The sequence below is a fragment of the Rutidosis leptorrhynchoides genome, unplaced genomic scaffold, assembly GCF_046630445.1.
Source record: "Rutidosis leptorrhynchoides isolate AG116_Rl617_1_P2 unplaced genomic scaffold, CSIRO_AGI_Rlap_v1 contig155, whole genome shotgun sequence".
Classification (NCBI taxonomy): Eukaryota; Viridiplantae; Streptophyta; class Magnoliopsida; order Asterales; family Asteraceae; genus Rutidosis; species Rutidosis leptorrhynchoides.
The window spans coordinates 37760-65429 of record NW_027266406.1 but is presented as its reverse complement, the minus strand read 5'-3'; the positions used below and the strand labels follow the sequence as shown (position 1 = coordinate 65429).

Sequence of the window (27670 nt, the reverse complement as noted above, 5' to 3'; positions counted from 1 at the left end):
TTTCTGATAACAACGAAAGATGTTGACTTCACAAACAATTTGTTGCATTAAAGAATATGGAAAGACAAAGGGTAAAGTGAAAACAAACTCACTAAATAAAGACTCCACTAGTTTGATTTTTCCTTTTGGAGAAGACTCATATTTTCGTTTCACTAAACATAGTAAAGAAAAACGAACTACTCGTGTTAATGTGGTCTAATTATCTTCCAACACACCTACCAACTAAAGCTGATTGACTCAAAATGCAGATTAGCCACTAAACCAGATGCACATATGTTGGCAACATCATGTCTCAATAATTTCGGACCGGAAACCAGAACTCCGATGCTGGATCCTTCACAACCTAAGATAATTTCTGTAACTCAAAAAAACAAGAATGAGTTTGATAAAAAAAAGACTAGTAAACTTGCAATTAGGAAAGCAATTAATAAATTAATATACTCACTCTTTAGGTTTGGTCTCTGGCCATAGTGAATATTTGCAGCTTGAATAAGAGATTGTTGAGGAAAGCTCTCTAACTCTCTTTCAGGATTATAAGGAATAGAAGGAGACGCTTGTGGAGTAGACAATGTCGTGTTTTGAATCTGTGTTAACGATTGTTTGGTAATCTGCTTCTTGTTCCACAACACAGATGCACTTGCTGTTACAACAATGGCTACACATATAAAGAGCATATTGAGTGTAGCACGGATAGACCATGAAAACTTCTTATCAGTGTTTTGATCAGTTGGATAAATATGGTAACGAGTGATGAGTCCGATAATGATGAGGAATGTGACAAACGACGATGCAATAATTGCACCGAGCCAGAGCCAACCGTTTGGGCCTAGGATCGGAGATATTGGTATATCTTTCGGTTCATGCTTGAACCAAATTGCTCGAGAATTCCTAATTACTTGTGTTGGGCCGGAGTGTTGTTGCTCTTTTGTCACGTAAGCCTCGATTTGTATGTTTAGATTTGATATGTCATATTCAGAGCCGGAAATTGGCATGATCAACTCTAGCATGGATAGGTCTGCTGATGTCTTGAATGCACAAATTAGAATTACCTTTGGAGTTGTGATTTTCAAAACTGAACTAGTGTAAATGAGTTCCCGAATTATGGAAATAAATGGAGTAATTCCACTGCCTCCACTGATCATCACAAGAGTCTCATGCCTATAACACCAACAAACAAATACTTAATATTTTTTTGATTAATTTCCACATTTAATTAATACATAATTCCTACTGAATTATAGTTTACCTGAGGAAGTGTGTTGATGCAGGCCCGTAGGGACCTTCGACGGAAACTTGTAGATGCTCGATAGACGAAGAAGGTGACGACAACATTTGGTGAAGCTTTTTTGACCAACTCCCACCACCCTTAATAATAACACTTAATTTATCTTGCTCCAAATTGTTGTTTGATGTAACTGTGAATGGATGCCATTGTAATTTCGAAATCGAAGGCACATTAACAAACATTATGCTTGTTGGCGTATAATTCAAAGCTGCCAAAATCATAAGCTAGTATTATTAACAAGAAATGATTGCACAAAATGGGAATTGTAAAGAAACTTACATGGATATTTGGCGAAGTTGAGTTCAGTTGTTTCACAAGACAAGACGCGAGCAGATAGTAAGCGAACACTTTGTCTAGACTGAAGAAATCTGACGAAACGGTCAACCATGAAGAGGTAGAATCCAGGAAGCATTGTGCTTGCATAAGAGATACCAACATGAAGTACGAAAAAAACCATAAATACGATGTAGAGATGGTGTGAATAATAGAAGAGCTCGAAAAATTTTCGTCTAATGCCAGGATATGTTGTTGCCCACATGATTAACCCTGCTAATAAACTGATCTCTCCCGCCACATTTGATACATTAGCTTTCTCCCACTTGAGCATCTGAAAAATTAGTTTATTTATTAATTGGATCAACAAATTTTAGTCACACAATATATTATATAGATCGAGTTGTTCTTTTCTTTTTTTAATTTGAAAGTTTCTAACTAGAACTTACAACTGACTATAGGTGCATGATTTACACAATATAAGATTCCTTATAATAAGGTATCATGCATATAGTGTTAAAATATTTATGATCGTATACGGTAAAATAAAATTCTTTTACAAAAATTAGGGTCTGTTGGCCTAATGGTTATTCGGGGATTTTCATCCCGGAGGTCGAGGGGTCGACTTTCCGTGGAAGCAATTCTTAGAATTGCAAGGATTGGAAGGACTAACCCCATTGTGTAATCTAAATTTAAATTAAAAAAAAGAAAAAATCCTTTTACAAAATGTGTTCTATTTGGACAGTAATTAATTTATTATCGGGGAAAAGGGAACCGATGTCCTATAGTATTTAGACATTTTTCTATATATGGAGATTACTGAAAAAAAAAATAGTCTTTGAGCTAAATTAATTATATACTGTACAAATAATAAAAAAGGTGAAAAACTGAAATCTTGCATGATTCGAGTGACTTTAATCTTCTTAAATAGTTACTGTATACTTAAGAAATTTTTGTCAGTAGTATTTTCCCAAAAGAAATTATTACTTCCGTATGAAAATATATAATGTTTTGTATTTTTAAATTCACTCAAATAAACATGAATCTAGTGAAGATTATTGATAAGTCTATTTTGATACGAAAGGACTACGAACTAACAGAAATTAATTACCTGAGAGATATCATTGGTGACGGACCAGAAAATGATATAGCAAATACCGTGAGCAGTGAAAAGGGCTAGGACTATATGTCCAAGCCATATATGGTACTTTATGCCGGACTCCGACGTGAGCCCGAACAACGGCAACAACGATGACCCACGTGTCACTGGAAGAAACAGGAATGCTAGACCTATATTTCCCACAATTCCTAATATTACAGCTGAATCCTCCAGCTTCGCTTTCCACCTGAATTAATTATACATAATCAATTAATTATATTAATTAATGGCAGACTATTAATTAAGATTTATAATTAAGTAGTATCGAGAGATCATATTTCTTAATATTATTATACTATATACATATTCTTACATTTCGATCCCTGAATAAGCTAACCATTCGTTAATATCAGCGAACCAGTTGTGTATGTAAGTCGAGAGAGACCAAACGAGAAGAGCAATGAACATGGTCAAGAATGGTAGCTCTATCCAAGAAACTATCCCCAATGGACCTTTCACTAACATTGGCCTTCTCCATTCCTTTAACAAATCTTTTCTTCCTTCCCTAATATTACTAGTACTACTATAATATATATATGTATAAATCCAACATAAAAATTAAATATGGTAAATTTTTTATTTTTTTTGATGAATTATGGTCAATGAATATTAAATGAAATTTAAGTTAAATATATTAATTAATTTACCTCGACATTCTCTGATTTTGAGTTTTCTTCTTCTTCTCTAGATGCATGTACAGACTACCCAAGATGGCAATGAAGAGCATTGGAAATGTGAAAATCAGTAAGTTGTAACCTGCAAAATTAATTAATTTCGAAATATTAATTAATCAAAGCCTGTATAAATAATTGGTATATATAATTATATATATATGAATTTCAATAGATTTGACGCGAGCACCCTCCTTCGTTCGTAAAGTGAGGAGTTCGAATTCCACACAATTGTAATATAATAAAAAAAATTGAATATCGATCGGAAAAAATTAAATAACAAATCATTCAAACCTTGAGAACCAAAATACGTAGACTTGCCAACTTTGCTTTTGATGTTGGGGGACCAAGTTTTCGAGTAAGTGTTTGTGGGTAACATTATCCACATCATAATGGTCCCCAAGAAAATCACCATGGCTGTTGACCATATAGCTCTCTGCAATAATATTGTTGCACCCATCTTTCTCGATCCTTTTTTCTTTCTTTTCAGCAGAAACAAGAATGTGAGCCGATTTTTCTTTCTGGTGTAAGCATTATGAATCGTTTAAAATGATTATATATAGGGAGACTGGATATTATAATAATATTATTAATTAATTGTCCACGATGTAGCGAATATATAATTCCAAATAATTTATTTTTCACGGTGGATTACGTTTGTACTTCAAAATCCATATAATAATAATAATAATATAATAAATAAACGAAAAAGATTCACAGCAACAACGTTTGATTTGTTTACTTCGGTGTAGTAATATTTTAGCTGAAAGAAATCAGAATTCCGATTCGGCGTTGAGCTTGTTGGTACCCAAAATTAGAAATTTTCAAAATCGTACCGTTGAAAGAAAATTTAAGATTGCCGGAACATTTTGACATGGTATGAGTAGCGCAACGTCGTCCTTCTCTTTTCTGGCAGCATCACGGAACTAAATCATGTGTATTTTGCATCAATTCCAGTAAGACTAGTAGTGCTAACTTAATTAATCAATATATAGTTTGAATCTTATATTAGTATAAAGAAGCATAATTAACTTGTAGTGCCATTCTTCGCATCCAGATTATTTTTTTTTATATAAAAATGCCTAATATTATTATTAATAAAAAAACAATTTAAAATGGTTGAGTTTATTGTGTCGTTGTTTGATAATTCCCGAAGAATTATAGCAACTTTACAGAGTTATCAGGTACATGTACCAGGGCATTACAAATAGAGCATTACATTACCAATAGAACACTAACGAGCTAATCAATAAAAGCACAGTGAGCAAGTAATTCATTTGACGCTCGAAATCACGCTGTCAAACTTCTTTACCATCTTTAACTCAGAGGTCAGACCATTGCTTCAAATCAAACACCCAATTTGAGCTAAAATCATTATCCTAGCGCACGCCGTAACGCTAGTCTAACAAAATAAGAACCTTAACCAAAATTTGTACCCGAAAACCACCTCTCTACCATTTGTTCGACAAAAATTATAAACCTGTAGGGGACACAACAATTAATTCTGTAGCAGATTAGCAAAAATGCAAGTTCGCATTTTTAACCAAACATACAACCTTGTGCATAGCGATGAACAAAAATACCCCATCGAGGAACAATCATTTCAAGAATCACCAATTTTCACAACACAAAATATTGAACATGGCGAAATGCTAGACTTGACATTTATGGTTTCCCTTAGAAGTTTCACCATCAAGGAAAGTCTCGAAAACCGACGGATTTATATGCGTCGGCATTTAAGTAAATATCGACAAATGCCGACACATATTGTGGAATTCTGCTTTTTGACCTACCTTTTAAGATCGGTGCCCATTGGTACATTTACTCGTTATAAACTCCTTCTTTACTCTGCAGAAACGTACCCTATCGTTGCCTCGTAGCCTGAACTTTATATCTCGCTTAACTTGAAGAGAAAGAAACAATTTCAAAAAGAAAAGAAAACCGTAAGCTATAATGCTTAGTGAAGTTTTTCTTATTTTTGAAATGTAAATCATTTTCGAGAACAACAACTTATAAAATATCTTTTTAATCTTTACTTTAAATTTTTTGTAGTATAGGGATTTCTGAAAACAGACAGAAATCTTTATAAGTTATTCTTAAATAAAATCCTGCAATTATTTATTTTAATTGTTACTATATTATAAAGAGTTTATGACCGTAAACATAAATCTTCATAAAAATTTTCTTTAAGTATACGAATCCAATCAGTAAAGCATTGGATTCTGCCTACGTATAGGTGTGTACTCAAGCACGTACACGGTAACCTCGAGTAGACGCTAGGCAACGTATAGTAAAGGTGTACCACCTATCAGGACTCAACATGGATCCTCGTAAGGACCTGGTACTCTATAAGGATTGGGTCGTTCGTCAACGATCGAATCCAAAATGATCATACGTCGAATAAAATATATAATTTAAGTATATAGCAAAAGTAAAACTTTGCTTTAGACAATTTGAGGGTTCTCTCTAGTTTTTTTTTTAGAAATCCCTATAATCTATATTAAATATTTCTTTAGATATATAATTATGCCATACTATTTAAAGTTTGTAAAAATCGAAATATTCATTAAGAGTTTGTATGGTATAGTGTTTATCATAAACATTCAAAAACTTCTATAATGAGAAATAAAATAACTCACTGTTCGTGCAGTCGCTTAGTCGTTTGAGTCCTTCGTAGAGTAGTTCGATTCCGTCATAAATCGATATTATCATTAACTAACGATCAAAATTTTTCTCTGTAGAAATATTATTACACGTCATAGGATTGATGTTCTATCGTTATTAACTATTGAACCTTTAATTCATTATTTGTTAGGATCTCGATAAAAGTTATACGTCGATACTCTATCGATAGTATTATCACTATCTATTGCTAGTTAACTTATAATTTCTATTCAAAAATTATTCGTGTCTTACTTTAACTATAATTACTTAATTTCATTTATTTAATACCTAATTAATTCATAATTCATAATTAATTAATTATAATTATTTTTTAATTCAGTTTTATATAATCAGGTTCAGAATAATTAATAATAATTACTGTTAACATTTTATACGTTCGGGACATCTATAGAAGTTTTTTTAGGTTCGGAAGATTTTAAAATAAAATTTAGGGTTGGAAGATTGATTTTATACTGAACCGAATTGATTTAAAATGAACCGGACTGAACCAATTGTAAAGTTGGAAAAGACAAATACTATCTTCGTCCCAAAATAGATGCAAATTTTTACATACAATTTGCATTAAAAATTTGCATCTATTTTGAGACGGAGATAGTATATCCTTTGACTAAATTTGACTCGTTTTGTATTACTGTGATTACTTTAAAAATAGAAGGTTAGTATAGTCGTTTAAACTATGAAACAACTTATAAAACAAAACGAACCGAACCGTTCGCCTCATTCTTCTTCTTCCTCACGACATCTCTTCTCTCGCCATTCTCTCTGCTCGCCATCATCAATCAGAACTCTGGTGGCTTATCCGGCCGATTGAAGACTAGTTTCGAAAGCTTACGTCGTGGGGAAGCTAATATGAGGTTAGTTTCTTCTAATTCGGCTTGATTTTTCTTTAATTTTGAAATTAAGGTTCGGTGTACATGAACAAAATTTGGAGTTTTGCTTTGATTCTCTAATATGTTGTAATAGGTGTTGTGACGATCTTACCTATGTATTTTTCAGGAAAATACAATGTGGTTATGAGCTCTTACCGACGGTTTGAAGATTTCGGTACGGCGGTCCATGGCGGTGGTGGTGTCGCGGCTCGTGTCGGACGTCGGGAAAGCTTGATTCACTCGAGTTTCGTCGTTTGAAGCTTCACCGGACTCGGATTAAGTCCCTGTTCACGATGAAAGGTTCATCGGGGTTGGTCGGCGACGGAAAAGGTGTTTTCTGGTGGGACAGAGCTTATATCCTCTGTAGATTTTCAAGTTCTGGGTTGATTTTTGTTTTCTGCGTAATTTTCTTCCTGTGTAAATTTTAAGTTTCGATTCCTCTCCTCTGCATACTGGTCTCTCCTTGCTTTTTCTGTGTAAAATTTATACTGGAGTCTGTGTATATTTGTACTAAGTTATACTGTGTTTGGACTGTGTATTTATATACTGGGTTGCCGACTTTGTTTTTGTTGCCAAAAGGAGATATGTACTGTTGGATTGAGTTCAACAGTCAATCTTCAACATTCAAGTTTCTCGGCTATCTTAGCCTTTAAACTGAATTTTTATTATTTTATTTTTACCAGCTTTAGTTAAGTTCTCTTTTGTCTCATCTGTATAGTTTATTTTCAGTATTGAAGTCTTTTCTTTGTATCACTTGGACTGTGAGTATATATTGATTTTTGAAATGATAGGGACTTTCATTTGTTAGCTTCTACTAATCTCTAAAGAGATGAACTTTGCTAGGAAATCATTATTCCTAATCGTAATTGGCAGCATGAGGATAAAATTTAATTGCAAAATGTGGCTGCTTTTAATCCTAGTTAGTTGCTTTGATATATTTACGGAATTTATTCGAATTAAATTCTAAATCTAGTAGCGGTTCAACTCTAATTATTTCAACCGGTTTGATAGTCTATTATGCAATAAAATATTTTGAGACATCAAATCAAGAAAATCACTCTCGATAGTAGATTAGGACCGCGACGCGGTTGTTAGGGGAGGAAAACGGTCGGTTTTGGTCGGTTTTAGGAGCGAACCGAATCGACTTTAGTCGGTTTTGGAAAATAAAAACCGAAACTGACCGATTTTTGGCGGTCGGTTTTTTTCGAACGGTCAGTTTCGGTTGGTTGACCGACGGACCGATTTTTTTTTTTTAAAAAAAATCGAGTTCTCACTACTTAAGCCAATAATGCGATTCTCAGATCAATTTCAACATAAATGCTCTATTCACATTACAAATTCAAAAATCACAAGCTTAAATTAAGATTAACAATCACATATAGAGATCAATCCATATATCTAATCTTAAAATTATCATATCATCTTACAAGATTACCCACAATAACCCACTTAGTCACTAATTGCCTCACCAATTTATGTCCTTACTCCTTCCGATTCTGATGCAACTTGAAATTCGATTACAGTTTGGATCCGTTCGAGAGAGGCTTGACTCTTGAGAGTTGAGACTGAGAGAGACTTGACTCGAACTCAAGTGTTGATTGAGGGTGTTGTGTGTAGGTCAGTAGGTGTATGTACTGTGTAGTGTAGGAGGGGCGGTGGATGACGAACGGAAGAGAAAGTGGTGTATTAAGGTAAGTGCAACTGTGATGTGCAAGTGGTGTATTAGGGTATTAGGGGTTTAATAGCACTAGGGCCTTTGGGCTTTATTTTTCAAAGCCTGGTAGCGTGAAATGTATTAAAATTATAGAGAAGTAACTATTAAGTTTGGTTTCGCGGTCGGTTTTCGGTTTGGTCGGTTTTTGAATGAATCGATCCGAAAACCGAATGTCATTTTTTTTAGAAACCGAAACCGACCAAAATTAACCGATTAAACTGAAAATTCCGTCGGTTTCGGTTCGGTTTGCTCGGTTTTGGTCAGTTCGGGGTTTTTTTCCCACCCCTAGCGGTCGTTACACATATAAAGAAATTCCGACACAAATTTGAACCGGGTGCGAAACTGAACAAGAGAGTTACATGTGTACCAAATGTCAATACACAATACCGACACACATTTATGCGTCGACATTGTATATATTGTGATGCATGAATACTGACGCTTTAATGAATGCGTCGATATATTTTGTTGGGCGGGAAAAAATGGCACCCTAAAATAAGTATCGACGCAGTCAATGCTTCGGTATTTTATTTTCATCAACGTTGATTATGGTCCAATCAGAAGTTGACACGTGGCATGCGTGAATAATGTCGAAGCAGTTATACCGGCTTCGTCGATATTGTTTCATGTAGATCCAGATCTGGATCTGTTTTCCCCATTCTCATGCGATCGACTTCTCTCTCGCTCTTCTACGTTCGGCAATGTACGAATCTCGTTTTCCTTCAGCTGCTACCAACGCCCACACCGCTGCTCTTCCCAGCTCGTTCCGCCGGTCGGTACAGCTCGCGCCGCCGTTGTTTAGTCGCGCACCGCTGTTTTCAATCGATTTAATAGGTAGAAGTCATGTATTGTTTATTATGTGTCGTGTTTTTATATTAAAATTATTTTTAATGATTTTTTGGATGGTTGTAGGTGTCGTCGAAGTTCTGTCTACCATCGTCGCCGCCGGGAAAAGGTTTTGTCTTCCAGCTCCGCCGCCGCTGTACAGTCCTAAGGTAGGGTTAGGTAACTTTTTTTTCATGTATATGTGTTGTGTATAAGTGTATATGTGTTGTTTGATTAATGTGATATTGTATGTCATGTAGTTTAAAGAACTAATGTGATAGTTTTGTATATGTAATGCAGTTTAAAGTTTGTTGTTGAGTAATTTTGGTATGTATTTGGGAAAAAAAAATTGATAATGATAATTTTAATTGATAATGATAAAAAAATTTTATGTACATATATAAAATTGTAACTGCATGGGCCAGAAGAGTACTTTGGCAAAAGTTTTAAGGGTGTAAAATTTGAAAATGAAAACAATCCCCATGTTTGCACTAATTTGTCCCGTGAAAATACTATTACCCAAAAATATTAGTAGTGGTAAAGAATTTAGCTAAGTTAGATGAAGAATAATATATATGATGATTAATAAGTTGATTTCGTGTATTGATTGTGAAGGTTAAGTAAGAAGTCTTGAAAAGTGTTTAAACTAAAAGATGACTCGAGATTCGATGTATCGTCATAAGTAATAGTGGGCTAGACGTGATGCAGAGCGAGAGGTGGTGTTCATGGTGCATGAGGCGCAGCGTGAGGCATAGCGTGATGCGTGGTATATTGAGCGCATGGCATGAGCAAGAGTTGACCCGCCTATATGGCCAGATGGAACGACTTGATCCGAAGCTCCAGGCTGCTATGAGTAGATGCGATCACATGGGTCAGGATGAGATCCCTCCTTCCGATCCCGATGATGCTTGAGTATTTCGGACTCCCTATCTCATGTTATATTTTTCGATTTTACTTATGTTTATGACTACTTTATGCATTATGAATTTGTACGATTATATATTTCCATTATGCATTATGAATTTTAGGATTATATTTAATATTAATGCACTATGGTTTTTTACTAGTTGCGGAATTATATTTATGGCTATTACTAATATTCAGGAATTAATTTTTTAATTAAAAAAATAAATAAAATACCGACACATCACCCCGACGCACTTTAAAATATGCCGAAACATGTAATTTTCCCGCCGACAAAAAATACCGACGCGTGACAAGTGTCATGCCGACGCATGTCACCGCGGTCAATGATGTAATACCGACGTATTGTCGGTATTTTATCGATGCATAATTTGAATTTTACCGACCTAAAATACTGACGCATATTGAATTACAGCGGCGCGATTCGGTTTGAACCAAATCGAAAAATACGACGCATAAGGGCGTCGGCATACTGCGTCAGCCCACCACGCCTACAAGGAAAATACCGACGCACACCTGCCTCGGTATCATCAATTATTGACGCATTTATGTCAATATTGATGCATGTTGTGTGTCGGTATTTCACTTGTTCCGCATAGTGCTAGTTGGAATCATTTACTAGCAAGCACTTAAGTTATAATCGGTAAGTGTATCTTCTTGCAATTTTTGACTGTTGGACCCCCCTATATCATCAAGTTTCTTGTTCCTCATAGTGATCGCCACGGAATTAGTGAGCAATTCTAGTGCATGCCGATTCCGTTGAATGAAAAATATTGCCACCTGAAAATGAGAGCATAAGTTAACAGTGTTCGGAATTAATTACATAAATATATATACATTGCAGTACGTGGAGAGAATATGTGGCTTTTGGCGGAAGGTGGAGGGAAATAGGAATAGAACTCGATCTCCCTCACTAAATAGCGGATTAGCTTAATTACACCATAATCGAGTTCGTTGTTCTCGTTTTTGGTGGAGGACAAAATTCCAAATCAAAATCGAGTACGGTGTACTCGATCATGCACAAAATTCCAAACTAAAATCGAGTACGGTGTACTCGATTATGCAATGGGAATTTTTTTTTTTTTGTATTTATAATATATATTTAACATCTCGCAACTTAAGAACAAATGAATGCGAGCAGCTTAGTTGGTTAAGGCTTTCAATTTGTAGGTGGTTTTCCGGTTCGATTCCCATAATAGGCTATTTTAGGTTTTTATTTTTTTAATTATTTGATATTTATTCATGTAGGATCGTCTACATACAATGCGGATAAATTTTATATAAAAATAAATAAATTAAAGAAGAGCTAAAATACTAAAAATTAGAATAAAAGTTTTAACTATATATGGACTTGTAAGTTACCAGGCCTACAATCAAATAATTAAAAAAATAAAAACCTAAAAAGATAGCTTGTGGGAATCGAACCGGAAAACCACATACAAATTAAAAGCCTTAACCAACTAAGCTGCTCGCATTCATTTGTTCTTAAGTTGCGAGATGTTAAATATATATTATAAACACAAAAATTTTCCCATTGCATAATCGAGTACACGGTACTCGATTATGGTTTGGAATTTTGTTCTCTACCAAAAACGAGAACAACGAACTCAATTTTGATTAAGCTTAATCCCTTATTAAGCATAGTCGAGTTCAGTGTACTCGATTTTCTTATTTCTGTTCACCTCTCCGTTTCAAACAACAGGACTGTAGCGCGCTCCAGTGTTCGCCATTAGTTGCAATGTACTTTATCTGCTTAGGTTTATGCAATAAACTTGAAATTTCACCCAACAAAATGATTGATTTAGAGACACCCTGTCACCCAAGAAAGAAAAGCGAGAGCGACAGAAAAATACTGCAGCGGTTCGAAGAAGGCTGATGAGGATTATCAGTGAATTGGCGATGATCAAACGGTCTTTTTAAGCTCAACAAAGGGAAGCCTTTTGAAGGATGTTGGAAGTGAGCAGTAGAGAAAAAGTAATTCCTTTGTTGGAAATTAGAGCCAAAACAAAACTGGGTATGCTCGTTTTTTGTATTGTCAATGAAATTCAATAAAAAGTATATTACTAATAGATTTGAAGACCTTATCGAGTTGTAGGCTAGTTGAATATTCGAAGAGAATCTCGAGTTGTAGGCTTGTTTAGATCATCCCAAGTTGTAGGGCTTATTTAGGGTGTGTTTGGGATTGTTATGCTTTACGGCCTACTATGTCTAGAAGCACTTCTATCTAAGTGGCTGTGGGTGAAAAATAAAGAGTTGATATTTGGTAAAATTGTTTTAAAAATATAACTTTTACCTCATTTTATGTATGAGAGTATTTGGTAGAAGAAGTGCTTAAATTGAAAAATGACAAAAATGGACATCATAAGTTTTTCAAAAATCGATATCCCAAATTAATTATAAGCTTGTTTCTCTCCGTCAATAGGTTTTTTTATGCTAAAAGAAAGTGAATAATTCATAATTACTAGGTTAACGCGACAACTCTAGGTTAAGGTCTGAGACGTTGTCGCGGGCTTGTGCCAAGTAATAACACAGTTTTAAAGATTTACAGCTGAATTGCAAATTTGTAAGGAATTATTGTATATGTAATTATGTGGCAACTAACTGACTATGTTAATAATACTTCTTTATCGATCAAACCGCATTCATATATTTGTACTATCACTATGTGACTAATATTGTCACTTCCTTATTGATTTATACTTGGCGTTTTCAGATTTAGCAATGCTCATCCTTTCATTAATGTTCCCCAGAAAACCAAACTCACCCAGACAATAACTGGACACATAAACGCACAACACTAAGAATGCTGATTCTGAGAAACTTAAAAACTACTGAAAAATTACAAAGTAAAAAGGTCATCTAACACAGAGGGAATAATAAAATTAAAAACGACTGAAAAATGAATTGAATGAAATATTGAATCGATTGCTCAATTTGAAATACGCATACTAAATCGATCAAAATCAACAAATCCAACAAAAGAAACAAAAAATCCATTGAAGAATTACAACATTATTATACATTTTATAAGACACCAGAAAAAGGTTAAGAATCAATTGATGTCAAACAGTCATAAGAATCGACATAACTACAATTGGGGAAAATTAATCTAAAGAATGCACAGATAACAGCGATGCTTTGCAATCCCAGATGACTCCCCCTGTAAACAATAAAAGCAAAGAACAACGAAAAAACAAATTAGATCTAGATTCGTCAAGGAACGCTGGAAATAAAAAAAAACAGGGGGCTATTACCTTAAGACAACCAGCGGACGAGCGATGAGAGAAGGTGGGGGCGGCGGAAGAGCTTCGAAGTCGCGTCTGCGTCGGCGAGGTAGCAGCAGCTTCGCTTCTTCATTGGCGTGGTAGGTGGAAGGATGATTCGTGGTTGATAGCGTGGTGAGAGAGACGAACAAGAGAGACGAGTTGTGAGAATGGAGATTTGTGTCGGTTAGTGTGGTATGGGTGGCGGAAGAAGAACGAAGAAGTAGTATTCTGATGTTGTAGGATTTTCTTACTGTATTATAATTTGGGCTTCTATTTTCAAAGCCTTGTGTTTAATTGGGGTATGTTATGAACCGTTGGATCAATGGTCTTGAAATGTTTACACCCCATCAGTGTCATTTTAAATGAACCAATGAGCATTGAGCGTGAAAATTTAATTTATTATGCATTCAATTAATTGTTAAAAACCAGAGTATTTCAAAAGAAACTTACTCTCACAAACTCTATCAAAACAGACTTATAACGCTGTGAAAGTACCGTTTATAATTTATTTTAATATTATTTTTCGTATGGAAAATACGCTTGCATCTTCAACATAAAATCTCTGCTTTAATAAAATTGGGGGCACTACTTGACATCTCACTCGAGTGCGTGAATATGTCATCTCCACCCGGAGTCAACGTGCGACCAGCGCGTGCAAAATTTCGACAATGGCGACTGGTCCTTCCAAACGAAAACCGCCCAACCAACCCATTAGCACTGCCGTCTCCACTCACCGCCGCCGTGCCGCCAGCTTCAACAGAGCTTTCTCACCGTTTTACATGTCAAATCGAAACAAAAAACATGTTAAAACGATCCTTAGGATGAGTACAACAACATACTAACACATCAAACCAAAAGAACAAGTTTTTCGTTTCGGCTGGAACTTTAAGTCCAAATTTCGGTCAAACAGTTCGTGGAATCAAAACGAAACCAACACCAAAATGCTTAGATTTGACCGAGGAATAACATATATAAAAATCGGAGTCGATCTAACACTTTTCAAATTTGGCCGGAACTTCAAATCGAAATTTCGGCCGAACCCTTGGTTGAATCAAAACGAAACCAACACCAAAATGCTTAGATTTGACCCAGAAATAACATATATAAAAATCGAAACTAGATCTAAGGCTTTTGAAATTTGGCCGGAACTTCAAGACGAGATTCCGGTCAAATCGTTAGTCTAATCAAGACGAAATCAATAGCAAAATGCTTAGAATCCAACAAGGAATAATGCACATAAAATTCAGAACCGGATCTAAAGAAATGAAAAAGGGTTTCTAGTGACTTTGACTGTAGATTCATGACGAGTGGATGCGAATTAGGCTAAACCGATATCGCCATCGTATTTAGAACGTCGAAATGAGTCGACAGTGTGAAAATCGCCGGAATCGACGACGACCATCGGTGTCGCTGCCACGAACGGCGGCTGAATGGTCGTGGAAGTCGCGCGGATTCTGTGAATTTTTCGTCTGGCAGCCACGAATTAGAGAGAGAGATGAACTAGAGAGAGGGTTAACGGAGAATATAATGAAAAGAACCGAATTGGTTCGTCTTTTTTATAAACGGGTTTAATTGTTGATTGACCATTGTACCTTTCCATTTTTAAAATAATTACAAAATTACCACGATGCTACCAGTGATAGTTTGGTCGTTTCCGCCTTTTAAAATTGGTTCAGTTCGGTTCTATTTAAAATCAATCTGTCCAGACCTAAAACGAACCAACATATGGTCTTCCGAACCTACCAAATTTTAACCAAAGCTAGATAATAATATTCCAGACTTCAAAATGTGAAAATTTGATTGGAAAATAATAAACTTAGTTAATTACGAATTAGGTATATTAAGAGTAATAAGTCATGATTTTTAGGTATTTAAATTGGTATATTAGAGTATTTATTGAGTTGTAATAAATGTATAAAATGATAATAAATTAAGTGGAGAATTTTAAAATGTGTATTTAAATTTAATAAATATTTTTCATGTACGAAAAATATTTTAATTGAATTAAAGGGTGTTAAGATTAAATTGTCTTAAGTTAAGTTAATAAGAATTCATATAGTGTTAATTGAATTAAAAATTTATTATAAGTAAATTAATGTTAAATAAAATTAATCAACTAATAATTTAAGATATAAATTAATTAGATGCAACGTGCGAGAAATGTAAGGATTAATTAACATATTTTTTTTTATGACATAATTCATGTATTTTTTCCAATTTTAGGAAGAGAAGACTTATAATAAATTTCTTAATAATTAATCTATTTTATCATATTCACTTCCTTTTCGGATCCGAACAACTTGTGGCAAAGCCACATGCAAGCTCCTAGTTATTCTAATTTTATAATTTCAACCATTATTGATTTATTATTTACTAATTTGTTTTTAAGGCTAAATGGAAAAATCAAGTTAAAAGCATACAAGTGTATACGATTTGTAGTTAAATTAAAATGAAATAAATTTAAATTTGCTTGTGTTATTTTTTAAAAAGTTTACTTTTTTTTGTGTTTTTAAAATAAGTGTATATATTTTAGGTTTTTCTATAGTCGAAAAAAATATTGAATCTTTCAAAACTGGATTTTTTTTCCAAACTGCCGAGAAATGATTTTTTTTAAAAAAATTTTTTTAGCAAACTTATTAAAAAAAAATAGCAATGGTTATAAAATTGATTCTTTTCTCCAACATAATCTTGATAATAAATATCTCATTCTTATATATTCTAAAAAAAAAAACTATCTCATTAATTAATCAAATATTAGCTTATCAAAGATGTGTGATGAATATTCAAAAAAAAAAAAGATGTGTGATGAAGAAAAAGAGAAATCATAAAGTCAATTTCCAAAAAATAAAATAAAAAAATAAAATTGAACCGCTTGTGTATTGCTTAACCAACAATTGCATAACTAAACATTTAATTAATAGAATTAATTAATGAGAAGATAAGACACCTTAATTAAATTAGTTAAGCATACAGTATATAGATTATAGATTCACGGTTTGTCAAAATTTATCGTTGCCACATCCTTTGATATCTCACCAGATTGCTTTCACTTAGATCGATTTTGAATCAAAAGTCCAATTAATTAAATCATTTCGATTAGATTAATTAAAATAGTTAGTTAGATCGATATATAATTATGTATTCTAGTTGCAATCTCTTCGTTTCTTAAGGAAATTGGTATCCCGAGTATAATTATAAATACAACTTTGTGAGTCCGTTTTTTAGACGAAAAATCCGTACCTTTAAAAATTAATAATTTAAATATATCATAAACAATTATATAATAATTATTTATATTAAAAATTATTTAATATACATCAAATATCATATCAAAAAGGAATTATTTTAATTTTATATCAATTATAACTATGTTGATTTTATTTCAATATCTACAATTTTATTAGAATTAAATAATTTATTTTGTTTTCAAAAATAATAAACATAGCAAAAAGTAAAAGTCACTTATTAACGTTTGATTTCATAATGAAATTTATAATTGCATTTAATAAATTTAATTGTTCCTCTTGTTTGAAAAATAAGATATACTCGTTTTGGTTAGGAATAGAAAAACAAGAATACAACAGATTTTTATTAGAGTTAATAGTTTAATAAAAAAATTTAAAAAATAATATATAGACAATAGTAATACTTTATCAATTTTAAATTTGGTCCAATTACAAATTTTATTGTCAAATCAAAATTCAACACATGACATTTTATTGATTAATAGTAATTTGACACATACATTTTAGAACTTTGAAATTAATAAGGTTTCAAATCAATGATATTATTTTAAATAAGGTTTCAAATTATAATTTTAAGTCAATGATATTATTTTTTTCTTATTCTAGTTAGAAAATCAAAACATAATAAAAACATAATGGTTCATAATAAAATTCTACCAATTACTTTTTCCTACTATAATAATTTTATTCCTAATCAATATCCTATCTATTATTTAAAAAAATATATATTTTTTTTCTTAATTGAAATGGGAATATATTATTTTTCAAATAATTAACAATTGTTCTTAATTAAAATACATTTTATTCTTTTTTTCTATTCCTAATTAATACGGACATATTTTCTTTTTTCCTATTCGAACAGGCATATTAATAAAAAAATTATTCCTAATCAACGTATAATATATGTTATGATTGATATAGCGTTAAATAATTATAATTTCTATATTTTTTTAAATAATATGTCCGTTTGAATAGAAAAAAACAAGATGTGTCTGTTTTAATTAGGAATAGGAAAAAAATTAGATGGATTTAAAATTTGCTAAATAAGAAAATTAGAAAAAGTATAGTGTATTATAATTTTATTAGGAATGTGTTTTTATTATGTTTTGATATCCTAATTAGAATAGAAAAAAATATATCATTGACTTAAAATTTGTAACTTGAAACCTAATTAAACTAAAAACTCTAAAATATATGTGCCAAATTACTACTTATCAATAAAACGTCATGTGTCGAATGTTGATTTAATAATAAAATTTTCAATTAGAATAAATTTAAAATTAAAAGTCTTGCTATTGTCTATACATGTCAGTGTCCCGTCTGTTGGATGGGAAATATGTACCTTTAAAAATTAATAATTTAAATATATCATATAAAAATTATATAATAATTATTCGTATTAAACGTTATTAAATCTATGTCAAATATTATACAAAAGGTAATTATTTTAACTCTATGTCAATTATAATTATTTGGATTTTATTTCAAAATCTACAATTCTAAAATTAAAAATTTATTTTATTTTTAAAAATAATACATATTAAGATTTTATTTCATAATAAAACTTATAATTGCATTTAATCAATTTAGTTGTTCCCATTACTTGAAAATAAGATATGCTCATTTTAATTAAGAATAGGAAAAAAAATATATGGCGGACGTTTATTTGTAATAATAGTTTAATAAAAAAATTAGAAAAAAATAATATATATTATATTTTGATTTTGATTTTGAATATTTTTTTAATAATAAGTCCGTTTGAATAGGAAAATAGAAGATATGTCTTCTTTAATTAAGAATAAGAAAAAAAATATAATGAATTTTAATTAGAAAAAATTATTAATTATTTCAAAAATAAGATATGTCCGTTTTAATTAAGAATTAGAAAAAAATATCGAATTTTATTAGAAATAATAGTTTAATAAAAGAATTAGAAAGAGTAACATATATTATAATTTGATTAGGAATAATATTTTTAATAATATGCCCGTTTGAATAGGATAAAAGAAGACATGACCGTTTTATTTAGGAATAAAAAAAAATATAATGAATTTTAATTAGGAAAAATTGTTTAATAAAAAAATTAGAAAATTAATATAATTTATTATAATTTTATTAGGAATAATTATTTAAATAATAGATAGAAAATTGATTAGGAATAAAATTATTATATTAGGAAAAAATAATTGGTAGAATTTTATTAGGAATCATTATGTTTTTATTGGGTTTTGTTTTTTTAATTATAATAGAAAAAAAAATTCATTGAATTAAAATTGTAACTTGAAACCTAATTAAACTCAAAGTTCTAAAGTATATGTGTCAAATTACTATTTATCGCTAGAGATAGTGGAGTCGATGGAGGAAAGAAGAGTGCACATCTTGTGTCTTCAAGAGAAGAAGCGGACCGGCCAGAAGAACTGGATGCTGGGTAAAGCAGGTATGTCGGAGAAGATAAGAATAGAAATGTAGTAGAAATAGTTGTCGACAAATCCATTGTGAAAGACGTGTTGTCGACAAATACAAATTATGGTATCAAGGTCATGATGGGAAAGACGTGTTGCACATCATCAGTGCTTATGCTAGCAAGTAGTTCTAGATGATAATATGAAGCAGGAGTTTTGGGATTAGATGGATGATATAATGCAAACTATCCCAATCGAAGAGAAAGTTATCATCGGAGGGAACCTAAACGGACATGTGGGCACGAGTAGGGATGCAAATGACGAAGCGCATGGAGGCTATGGATATGGTAGTAGAAATAGGGAGGGAGAGTCAATCCTAGACTTTGCATCGACTTATGACTTGGTGCTACCAAACACTTGTTTCCAAAAATAGGATTCCCATTTGGTTACATTTAAGAATGGTAGGAATTTTAGTCAAATAGATTTCTTCCTTATACGAAAAAGGGATCGTCGAGAATGAAAGGATTGCAAGGCGATACCGGGTGAAGCACTTACGACACAACATAGATTGTTGGGGCTAGACATGAGGATTAGGCAATGGAAGCCTAAGAAGAACGCTGTCAAGAAACCCAAAATTCGCTGGTGGAGTCTTAAAAGACCAAAACAAGAAGACTTCAAGAACTCGATGGCAGCCAAGGTCATTTGGAGTCTAGATGATGCAAATACCATGTGGGAGGCTATGGAAAGTTACATCAAAAGAGTAGCTTCTTCTACACTAGGAGTCTCAAAGGGGAAAGGAGTGACACCTAGAGGAGCTTGGTGGTGGGATGATGCGGTGAAGGAGAAAATTAAAGAAAAGAGAATTTTGTTTCGAAACTTGCCTAAATCTCAAGATGCCTTTGCATTTGAGAAGTATAAATTGGCAAGTAAAGAGGCAAAAAAAGCCGTCAAAGAAGCGAAGAACAAGTTCTTTGATGGCTTGTATGATAAGTTAGATACTTGAGAAGGAGAAAATGAGATATACAAAATAGCTCGACGAAGAGAGAGGAGTAGTAAAGACATCAACAAAATAAGATGTATAAAGGACGAGGAGAACAAGGTACTGGTGTCTGATGTAGATATCAAGTTGAGATGGAGAAATTATTTTGATAAGTTATTCAATGGAGTGCAAGGGGAGCAAATCGTGAAGCCTCCTAGAATTGAGGGTAAAAGGATTTGCTATAGAGGAAGATTCGTTTTCTTAAAGTTAAGGAAGCTTTAAGAAAGATGAAGAATCGAAAAGTCTGTGGCCCAGATGATATCTCCATGGAGGTGTGGAAGTGTCTTGGAGATATAGGCATTGCATGGCTAGCAAGACTATTTAATAAGATAATGGTCTCGTGCAAGATGCCAAATGCTTGGAGAAAAAAGCACATTAGTCCTTATTTTTAAAAGTAAAGGTGACATCAAAGATTGTACTAACTATCGAGGTATTAACCTCATTAGCCACACTATGAAACTATGGGAGCGGGTCATTGAACATAGAGTGAGAGCTACTACTACTATATCCGAAAACCAGTTTGGCTTCATGCCTGGACAGTCAACCATGGAGGCAATCTTTCTTGTTAGGGGGTTAATGGAGAAGTATAGAAGCAACAAAAAAGACTTGCACATGGTGTTCACAAACCTAGAAAAGGCGTATGATAGAGTCCCTAGAAACATCCTTTGGTGGGCTTTGGCCGAGTAAGGGGTATCTAGTCAATATATCTACCTTATCCAAGATATGTATGAGAGGGTACATACTAGTGTTAGGACGCATGGAGCAGACTCGCCTGATTTCCCAGTCACCATCGGTGTACATCAAGACCTGGATCTAAGTCCATATCTTTTCACCTTAGTGATGGATGTCCTGACTCGACATATCCATGATGACATATTGTGGTGTATGTTATTTGTAGATGATGTCATTTTGATAGACGAAAAGCAGAGAGGGAGTAAATGAGAAGTTAGAACTGTGGAGGGAAACCTTGGAGTCGAAAGGTTTTAGGTTGAGTCGTAGTAAGACGGAGTATATGCATTGTAACTTCAGTGGAGAAGGGATAAGTCAGACTAGTACGATCAAACTAGGAGTAGTGGATGTACCGAGGTATGATATCTTTCGATATCTAGGGTCTATCCTACAAGAAGATGGAGAGGTTGACATGGATGTCACCTACCGTATACAAGCAGGATGAGCAAAATGGAGAAGTGCAACAGGTATCTTGTGTGATCGACATATGTCGAGTCGGCTAAAAGGAAAGTTCTATAGAACAGTAGTGAGACCAGCCATACTATATGGGAACGAATGTTGGCCGATAAAGAAACAACAAGAGCACAAGATTAAAGTGGCAGAGATGTGGATGTTAAGGTGGACGAGTAGACTTACTCTAAGGGATAAAGTCTGAAAGGAGACTATAAGGAGCGACATAAACGTTGCATCTATAGACGAGAAGATAAGAGCGGGTAGACTTAGGTGGTTGGGACATGTGAGGCGTAGAGCTAGAGAAGCTCCCGTTTGGAAAGGTGAGGACATCGATATAGGAACAGAGAGGAGAGGGAGAGAGAGACCTAGACTCACGTGGGAGAGGATAATTAGAAAGAATTTAGAAATTTTAGATATTTCAAAAAAGTTAGTAGTCGAGAGAGGAGAGTGGCGCCGTAGTATCCACGTAGATGACTTCCTATAGATAGTGTCATAGGGTTAGAAAAGCCAGTTATAGGATATATTATTTCTCTACTAGGGATAGAAAAACTATGTATACGAATAGACAACATATCTTTATATTATATAGTATGATTTATTATATGCATTTGTATTATCGTATTTTATACATGATACTATTATTTGATTTATGATATGGCATGTGATCTACACATTGCCGTTGGACTTAAACGTGAGGATTCATATAGCTGACTTCACTCGATGAAATTGAGGCTGATTGTTGTTGTTGTGTCGGATATTAATTTGACAATAAAATTTATAATTGTTGAATTTATAATTGGAACAAATTTAAGATTGAAAAAGTCATACAGTTGTCTATAAAACAAAATAAGATTACTAATTAACATTAGAAGGCTTGTACTATGTAATCCATAATGTAATTTGTTATTGAGGTTCGAAATTTGAATACGGTTGTGCTTAAATTTTCAAAGGTTGGGAAGTCAAATGATTCAATATATGTTCAGATAACTAACATGTGTGATTAAACTTATAGAATCATCTCAAATCAACTCATGTTTATATCGATTAAGAAAAAAAAAACTCCATGTTTATATTATATATATGCTTTATTAACTAAAAATGTCTTAATTAGAACGAAAAATTAGTAACGTCTTCAAACAATTAATATATGTGAATAAATTTTTAAAATGGTTAGAAAATTAAATGAGTTTAACATTGATTTTGAACGGTAGTTGGAGTCCCGTGCCTATTTCCCAGTTATATTAAGAAAAAATTTATACCCTTTTTTAGAAAATCAGAATGTTTGTGTGAAAAGTTTGTAGGGAAATTGTTGCAACAAGAAATAATCTACTTCATAGAGGTATGCAAATTTCTACTATTTGTGAAGTCTGTGGTGCACATAATGAATTCATGGTCCATCTATTTCGTGATTGTCCTTGGATTCGATCATTTTGGCAAGAGTTAGGAATGTCTGATATTTTCAGATTTCACAATTCTTCATCTATTGATCGGTTAAATGATGTTTTCCTCGATCTCACGATAGCTGATCTTCGGATTTTTGTGGCAGTCTTATGGTGGATTTGGTCTAATATAAATTATTATATTTTTCGGGCAAAGTATGGTATTCCCAGGAATGCACATATTGGCTTTCAAAGATGTGTTGGAAAGTTAGGTCAACGAATTTCGACCAAATATTATGTGAGTTTCATTAAGCAATTTAGTTCGCTTATAAGTCGAATGTATTCTCCATTGTGAGGAGATGGATATGAGATATTCATAGGCCATATTTGGTCTAGAGTTGAATATGAAATTGCTAGTCTAAATACAGTCATTTGAGTTGTGTAATCATATTATGATAATACTAAAATAGATCAGAGCTATTCAAATGGGAAAAATAAGAGTTGCCATAGATCCGAGAATTATGGCATTAGGGTCTGATAGACTCAGGTCGAACTCAGCGTATGGGGCTTTGGTATGGGTTTGGATTTTTATCCATGAACCAAAGTCTGTTGTGACAATTTGGTCAAGATATTTGGAATAAAATTTCCCACACATGATTATTGTGTTATTATCATTTATTTTTTGGATTGGATTGTATTTAGCAAGATAATGTAACGGTTGTAAGGGTTGAAATAACGGCAATGAAGCTGTACAATTTATTGTTTTAATTCGGACAGTTACAACATGGAGTTGTTACAGAATTATGCTATTTATATGGTGTCTCATGAAATCTCTCTCGGTTTTTTCTAATAAGTTTTGGTCGAGTTCTTTTCTCTCTTTTATTTTGTTTTAGACGTATTTGTGCATGTGTTACACTATTCACGTCACTGTTCACTGTGAGAGATTTCAAATACCTAAATCACAAAAGGTGCATCTTCCAGTTTGAATCTTGGTAAGTTTTGAGAGAGTTTGGCGATCGAAAGTTCAATTGCCTATCCTCCGCATGTGCTGGCGTCCAGAAGGCGTGAAACCGTTGTATCTTGAGAGCTGGTTTCCATAAAGCGTTGATCACTTGAGAATGCGGCAAATACTGGTTAAGGAAAACGAGTATCTCATGCCTCGGTTTCGTATCTTTTCTTTAAGTATATTTGATATTTCGTATCTTACATGCTATATTGTTTAATTTTGATGATGTAGTTGCACTTGCTTTAGTGTGAGTATCTATGACATATATTATCTAATAAAATTCAGAAAAATATTCAATAACTGCGTTGTTTGAATTATTTATATATTATTTACATGGACGTAAAACTCCCAACAAGATGGATGCTGAGCATTGATGAATTTCATCAGATGAATACTAATATCCATGTCACTAATCTTGTTCGGAACAATGTTAAATGGAATCCACTTGATACTGGAATTATCAAAATTAATTATGATGTAATTTTTCTGGTGGGATCAGGCTCGAATCGTTATGGAGTCTTGGCAAGATCTTTTTATGCTAGGTGTTTGGGTGCATTGTCCGACTTCATTGGTCATGCTGAATCTGCTATTCAATTTGAAGCGTGGGCTGCTCTTAAAGCGTTGGATTGGGCGATCTCCATGAACTTTAAAACCATTATTTTAGAAGATGACTGTCAAGTCTTAATCAAGGAAGTACTCAACACTAATAGAAGGTTCTCTGCCTATGGAAATATTGTCAAAGCAATTCAGCATAAGACATCCTCTGCTTTTATTTTTTTTGCAAGTTTAGTTTCATTCATGAATCTGATAATAAACTATCTCATGCTTTAGCTTTTTTAATTTCGGATTTTCTTTCTGTTTTTTTTTCATTGTAATAATTTGTCTCATGAAGTGGCTGAATTTGTCCATTTGGACAGTATTATTGCTTAATGAAATAGCGATGCGAAGTTAAAAAAAAAAAAAAAATTTTTAAATTGCTTTCCGTTCCTATCTTCCTATTTCTCACTTTCAACAGCTATTATTTTCTAACTTTATTAATTTATTTATGATTTTAAAAATAATTAATGGTAAAATCAATTTGGAAGTATAGAAGTGTTTACGATAAAATCAATTAATTGAGCCCGATGAACATAGTTCATCCATGTTGTGTGAGGAACAATGAGGGAAATCGAACCATCAAACAATTTAACCAATTTAGACTTTAGGATAGCAAATCAAATGATAAATTATTTGAGTCCACTAACTGAGCATTACTAATTAATAACGTGAAAAATAATGAATGGAATCGAACCATCGAATAATGAACTGGTTTAGTATACGCAATCGAACAACAAAATTAATTGACTCGGTTGAGGATACTAATCAATAGCATGATAAATAATGAGATAATACGGATCATCGATGGTATGCTCAATCCAACAATTTAACATAAGTTGAGCATAATTAATCAAACAATATTAACTAAGTTAAGCAAGAAACTCCAAATCAATTTTCCCTCTCAAATATTCAACATAACTAAGTAAATAATTAATTATATAATTTTATCGGACACTCAATACAATATTTATTATATATTTAATTAACTCTCTATGTAAATAATAATAAACGAACCGAACTAAAAATGTACTGAACCAAAACCAAATGTCGGTATGTGATCTTCATTCACATCATAATAATTGCGTTTAATTTGTTTTTAAAATAGAAAAGTAACAATGATTTTTTTTTATATAGTTTACAACCCAAAATTCAGTTGCAAAGTCATTAATTTAAAAATAGAGAACTTTGCTACCGAAAACAATGTTGGAAATGATAATTTATTTATGCGACCGACAACCCAAAATTCAGTTGCAAAGTCATTAATTTAAAAATAGAGAACTTTGCTACCGAAAAAAATGTTGGAAATGATAATTTATTTATGCGACCGAAAATTTGGGTGCAAAATAGCCATGTGACCGAACAGAGAGTCACAATATCCGTTGCAACACTTCTTTATCAATTTAGTTGCAAGATTTCATGTGATGGAATAGAGAGTCACAATACCGGTCGCAAACACAAGTCAAAAAGTCAATGCAAAATTAAGGGGTAGAGTAACCGTATAATTACATGATTATATAATTATTAGGGTATAATTACGTATCTGTATAATTACGTATGAATTATTTTTTTATGCTGTTTGATTAATGCTATGTAATTATGTTGTAATTACAAATATTATGTTTGGTTGTACAGTTGGTATTTATAATATTAGATTGTAAAATATAAATAATATAATAAGAAAAAAATTTAAAGAAATTGTGTCATTACACCGTGTAATCACATCAATTTCTGTGGAGGGAGGTCGTAATTGAAACTGTATAATTATAACATCCGAATTACACGTAATTACATAATTTTGGATAATTACACGGTTGGCGCGTTACACGCAATTATACGGTTTTTCAATTCCGAGGTGGCTTTCCAAACACACCCTAACGTTACAATCCGTTGCATTTTCCAACCGATATATTTCGGTTGCTAAACTCGGTTGTAAACAAGGTGGTTTCTAGATATAAGTATTATTAGAAGACACAGAAGAGATCGATAAAATGTGAGATAGCTCCAAGCGTATTTTTTTTTTCTAAAATCCAAACAATAGAAAAAGCAAGCATACATAAACCAAATATGATGTAAGATCCATGAGTTTGGTTGAAGTGTAGAATTAGAATCATAGAAGAAGAAGAGATGAGATAATCGGGTTTGCACATCGATAAAATGTGAGATAGCTCCAAACGCCTGTTATAAGAGTAAAGAAGGTATTATGAATTATAAAAAAATGAGAAAGACCATGAACTTCATTTCGAAGTATCATCATCTCATCAGGTTTGCACATCCATGAGGCATGATGCAAAGACTAAAGCAAGATATGAAATACACAATCATGTCACAGTAAAGAAGTAGCTAAAATACACTCAACATTGTGATGTGAACTAATTAAGGAAAATGAAGCATCTAAAATTTGTATGTATCGGAAAAAAAGCTACTTCTCAGTATGAAGTTGGTATAAGCTTTAGAATCATAACAATTTTATCAGAGGAAAAATATCAAAAAAAATGTTAAATGGGCTTTAACATCACTCACATTTTTTCCTCGTTCAAACAGGACGCTCTAAAATACAGTTTCTTGATCATCTCAAGGCAGCTGCCTGTCGGAATATTGCAATGTAAATTTTGTCATCCAAAATGATAAAGTAGCAGAGAAATCTTAAGAAAACTCAAGAGAGGAGTGACCTGTTCCCATGGCATTGACATGTTCCCATACATGGTCTGTGGAATGAACTCAAGTATCTTGAAGGAGAAAAAACCACAAAATTAAGCTGAGGTCATTTTACAGCAAAATAACAAATACCTGAGGCAGAAAGAATCGAGATGAAGACATGGAGCATTCATGTTTCACACGGTGTGAGAGTAAATATATATTAGTTTGGCATTATAAGGAGCAAATCTACGCACATTTTCTAAAGCCACGAACAAAAAGATGCGAAAAACTATCCCAGCGTAACTATAACATAATTCATATAATAATTATGAGAGCAAAATTTATAAATGTAATGAATTTTTATTTTCTTCATGCCACGATTGATGGGTTAAAACTTATATGAGTGATCGAGGAGCAAAGATGTTCCCTGCAATCGAAAGATAAATTAACATATCAATAAATTAAAAGTTGAACTAACCAAATTTAATGCAAAATAACTAACAGAAAACAAC

General features: G+C 32.8%; 2 protein-coding genes across 3 annotated transcripts; one reads left to right on the top strand and one right to left on the bottom strand.

Moving 5' to 3' along the window:
• Window positions 1-215: 215 nt before the first annotated feature.
• LOC139881439 (ferric reduction oxidase 2-like) lies at window positions 216-3803 on the bottom strand. 2 transcript variants are annotated; one of them, XM_071865912.1, is made up of 8 exons: window positions 3683-3803; window positions 3365-3473; window positions 3031-3222; window positions 2670-2904; window positions 1565-1892; window positions 1247-1493; window positions 446-1158; window positions 216-355 (listed from the first exon to the last, which is right to left on the bottom strand). In XM_071865912.1, the coding sequence occupies exons 1-8, from the start codon at window positions 3801-3803 to the stop codon at window positions 216-218; spliced, it is 2085 nt and encodes a 694-aa protein (XP_071722013.1). The 2 variants fall into 2 exon arrangements, with proteins under 2 accessions (XP_071722013.1, XP_071722014.1); XM_071865913.1 differs by having other exon boundaries at window positions 3031-3213.
• A 15741-nt stretch (window positions 3804-19544) lies between these two features.
• Window positions 19545-20321, top strand: LOC139881442 (uncharacterized). Its single transcript, XM_071865915.1, has 2 exons — window positions 19545-19721; window positions 19842-20321. Exons 1-2 carry the CDS (start codon window positions 19545-19547, stop codon window positions 20319-20321), a joined length of 657 nt encoding a protein of 218 aa, XP_071722016.1.
• Window positions 20322-27670: the final 7349 nt, after the last annotated feature.

Coding starts and splice junctions, on each gene's coding strand:
- LOC139881442 (XM_071865915.1), top strand. CDS start 19,545: ATGGATGATATAATGCAAACTATCCCAATCGAAGAGAAAGTTATCATC. Junction 19,722..19,841: donor TTGCATCGACTTATGACTTG/GTGCTACCAAAC, acceptor CGAGAATGAAAG/GATTGCAAGGCGATACCGGG.
- LOC139881439 (XM_071865912.1), bottom strand. CDS start 3,803: ATGGTGATTTTCTTGGGGACCATTATGATGTGGATAATGTTACCCACA. Junction 3,474..3,682: donor TACGTATTTTGGTTCTCAAG/GTTTGAATGATT, acceptor TTAATTTTGCAG/GTTACAACTTACTGATTTTC. Junction 1,159..1,246: donor GCATCAACACACTTCCTCAG/GTAAACTATAAT, acceptor TTGGTGTTATAG/GCATGAGACTCTTGTGATGA.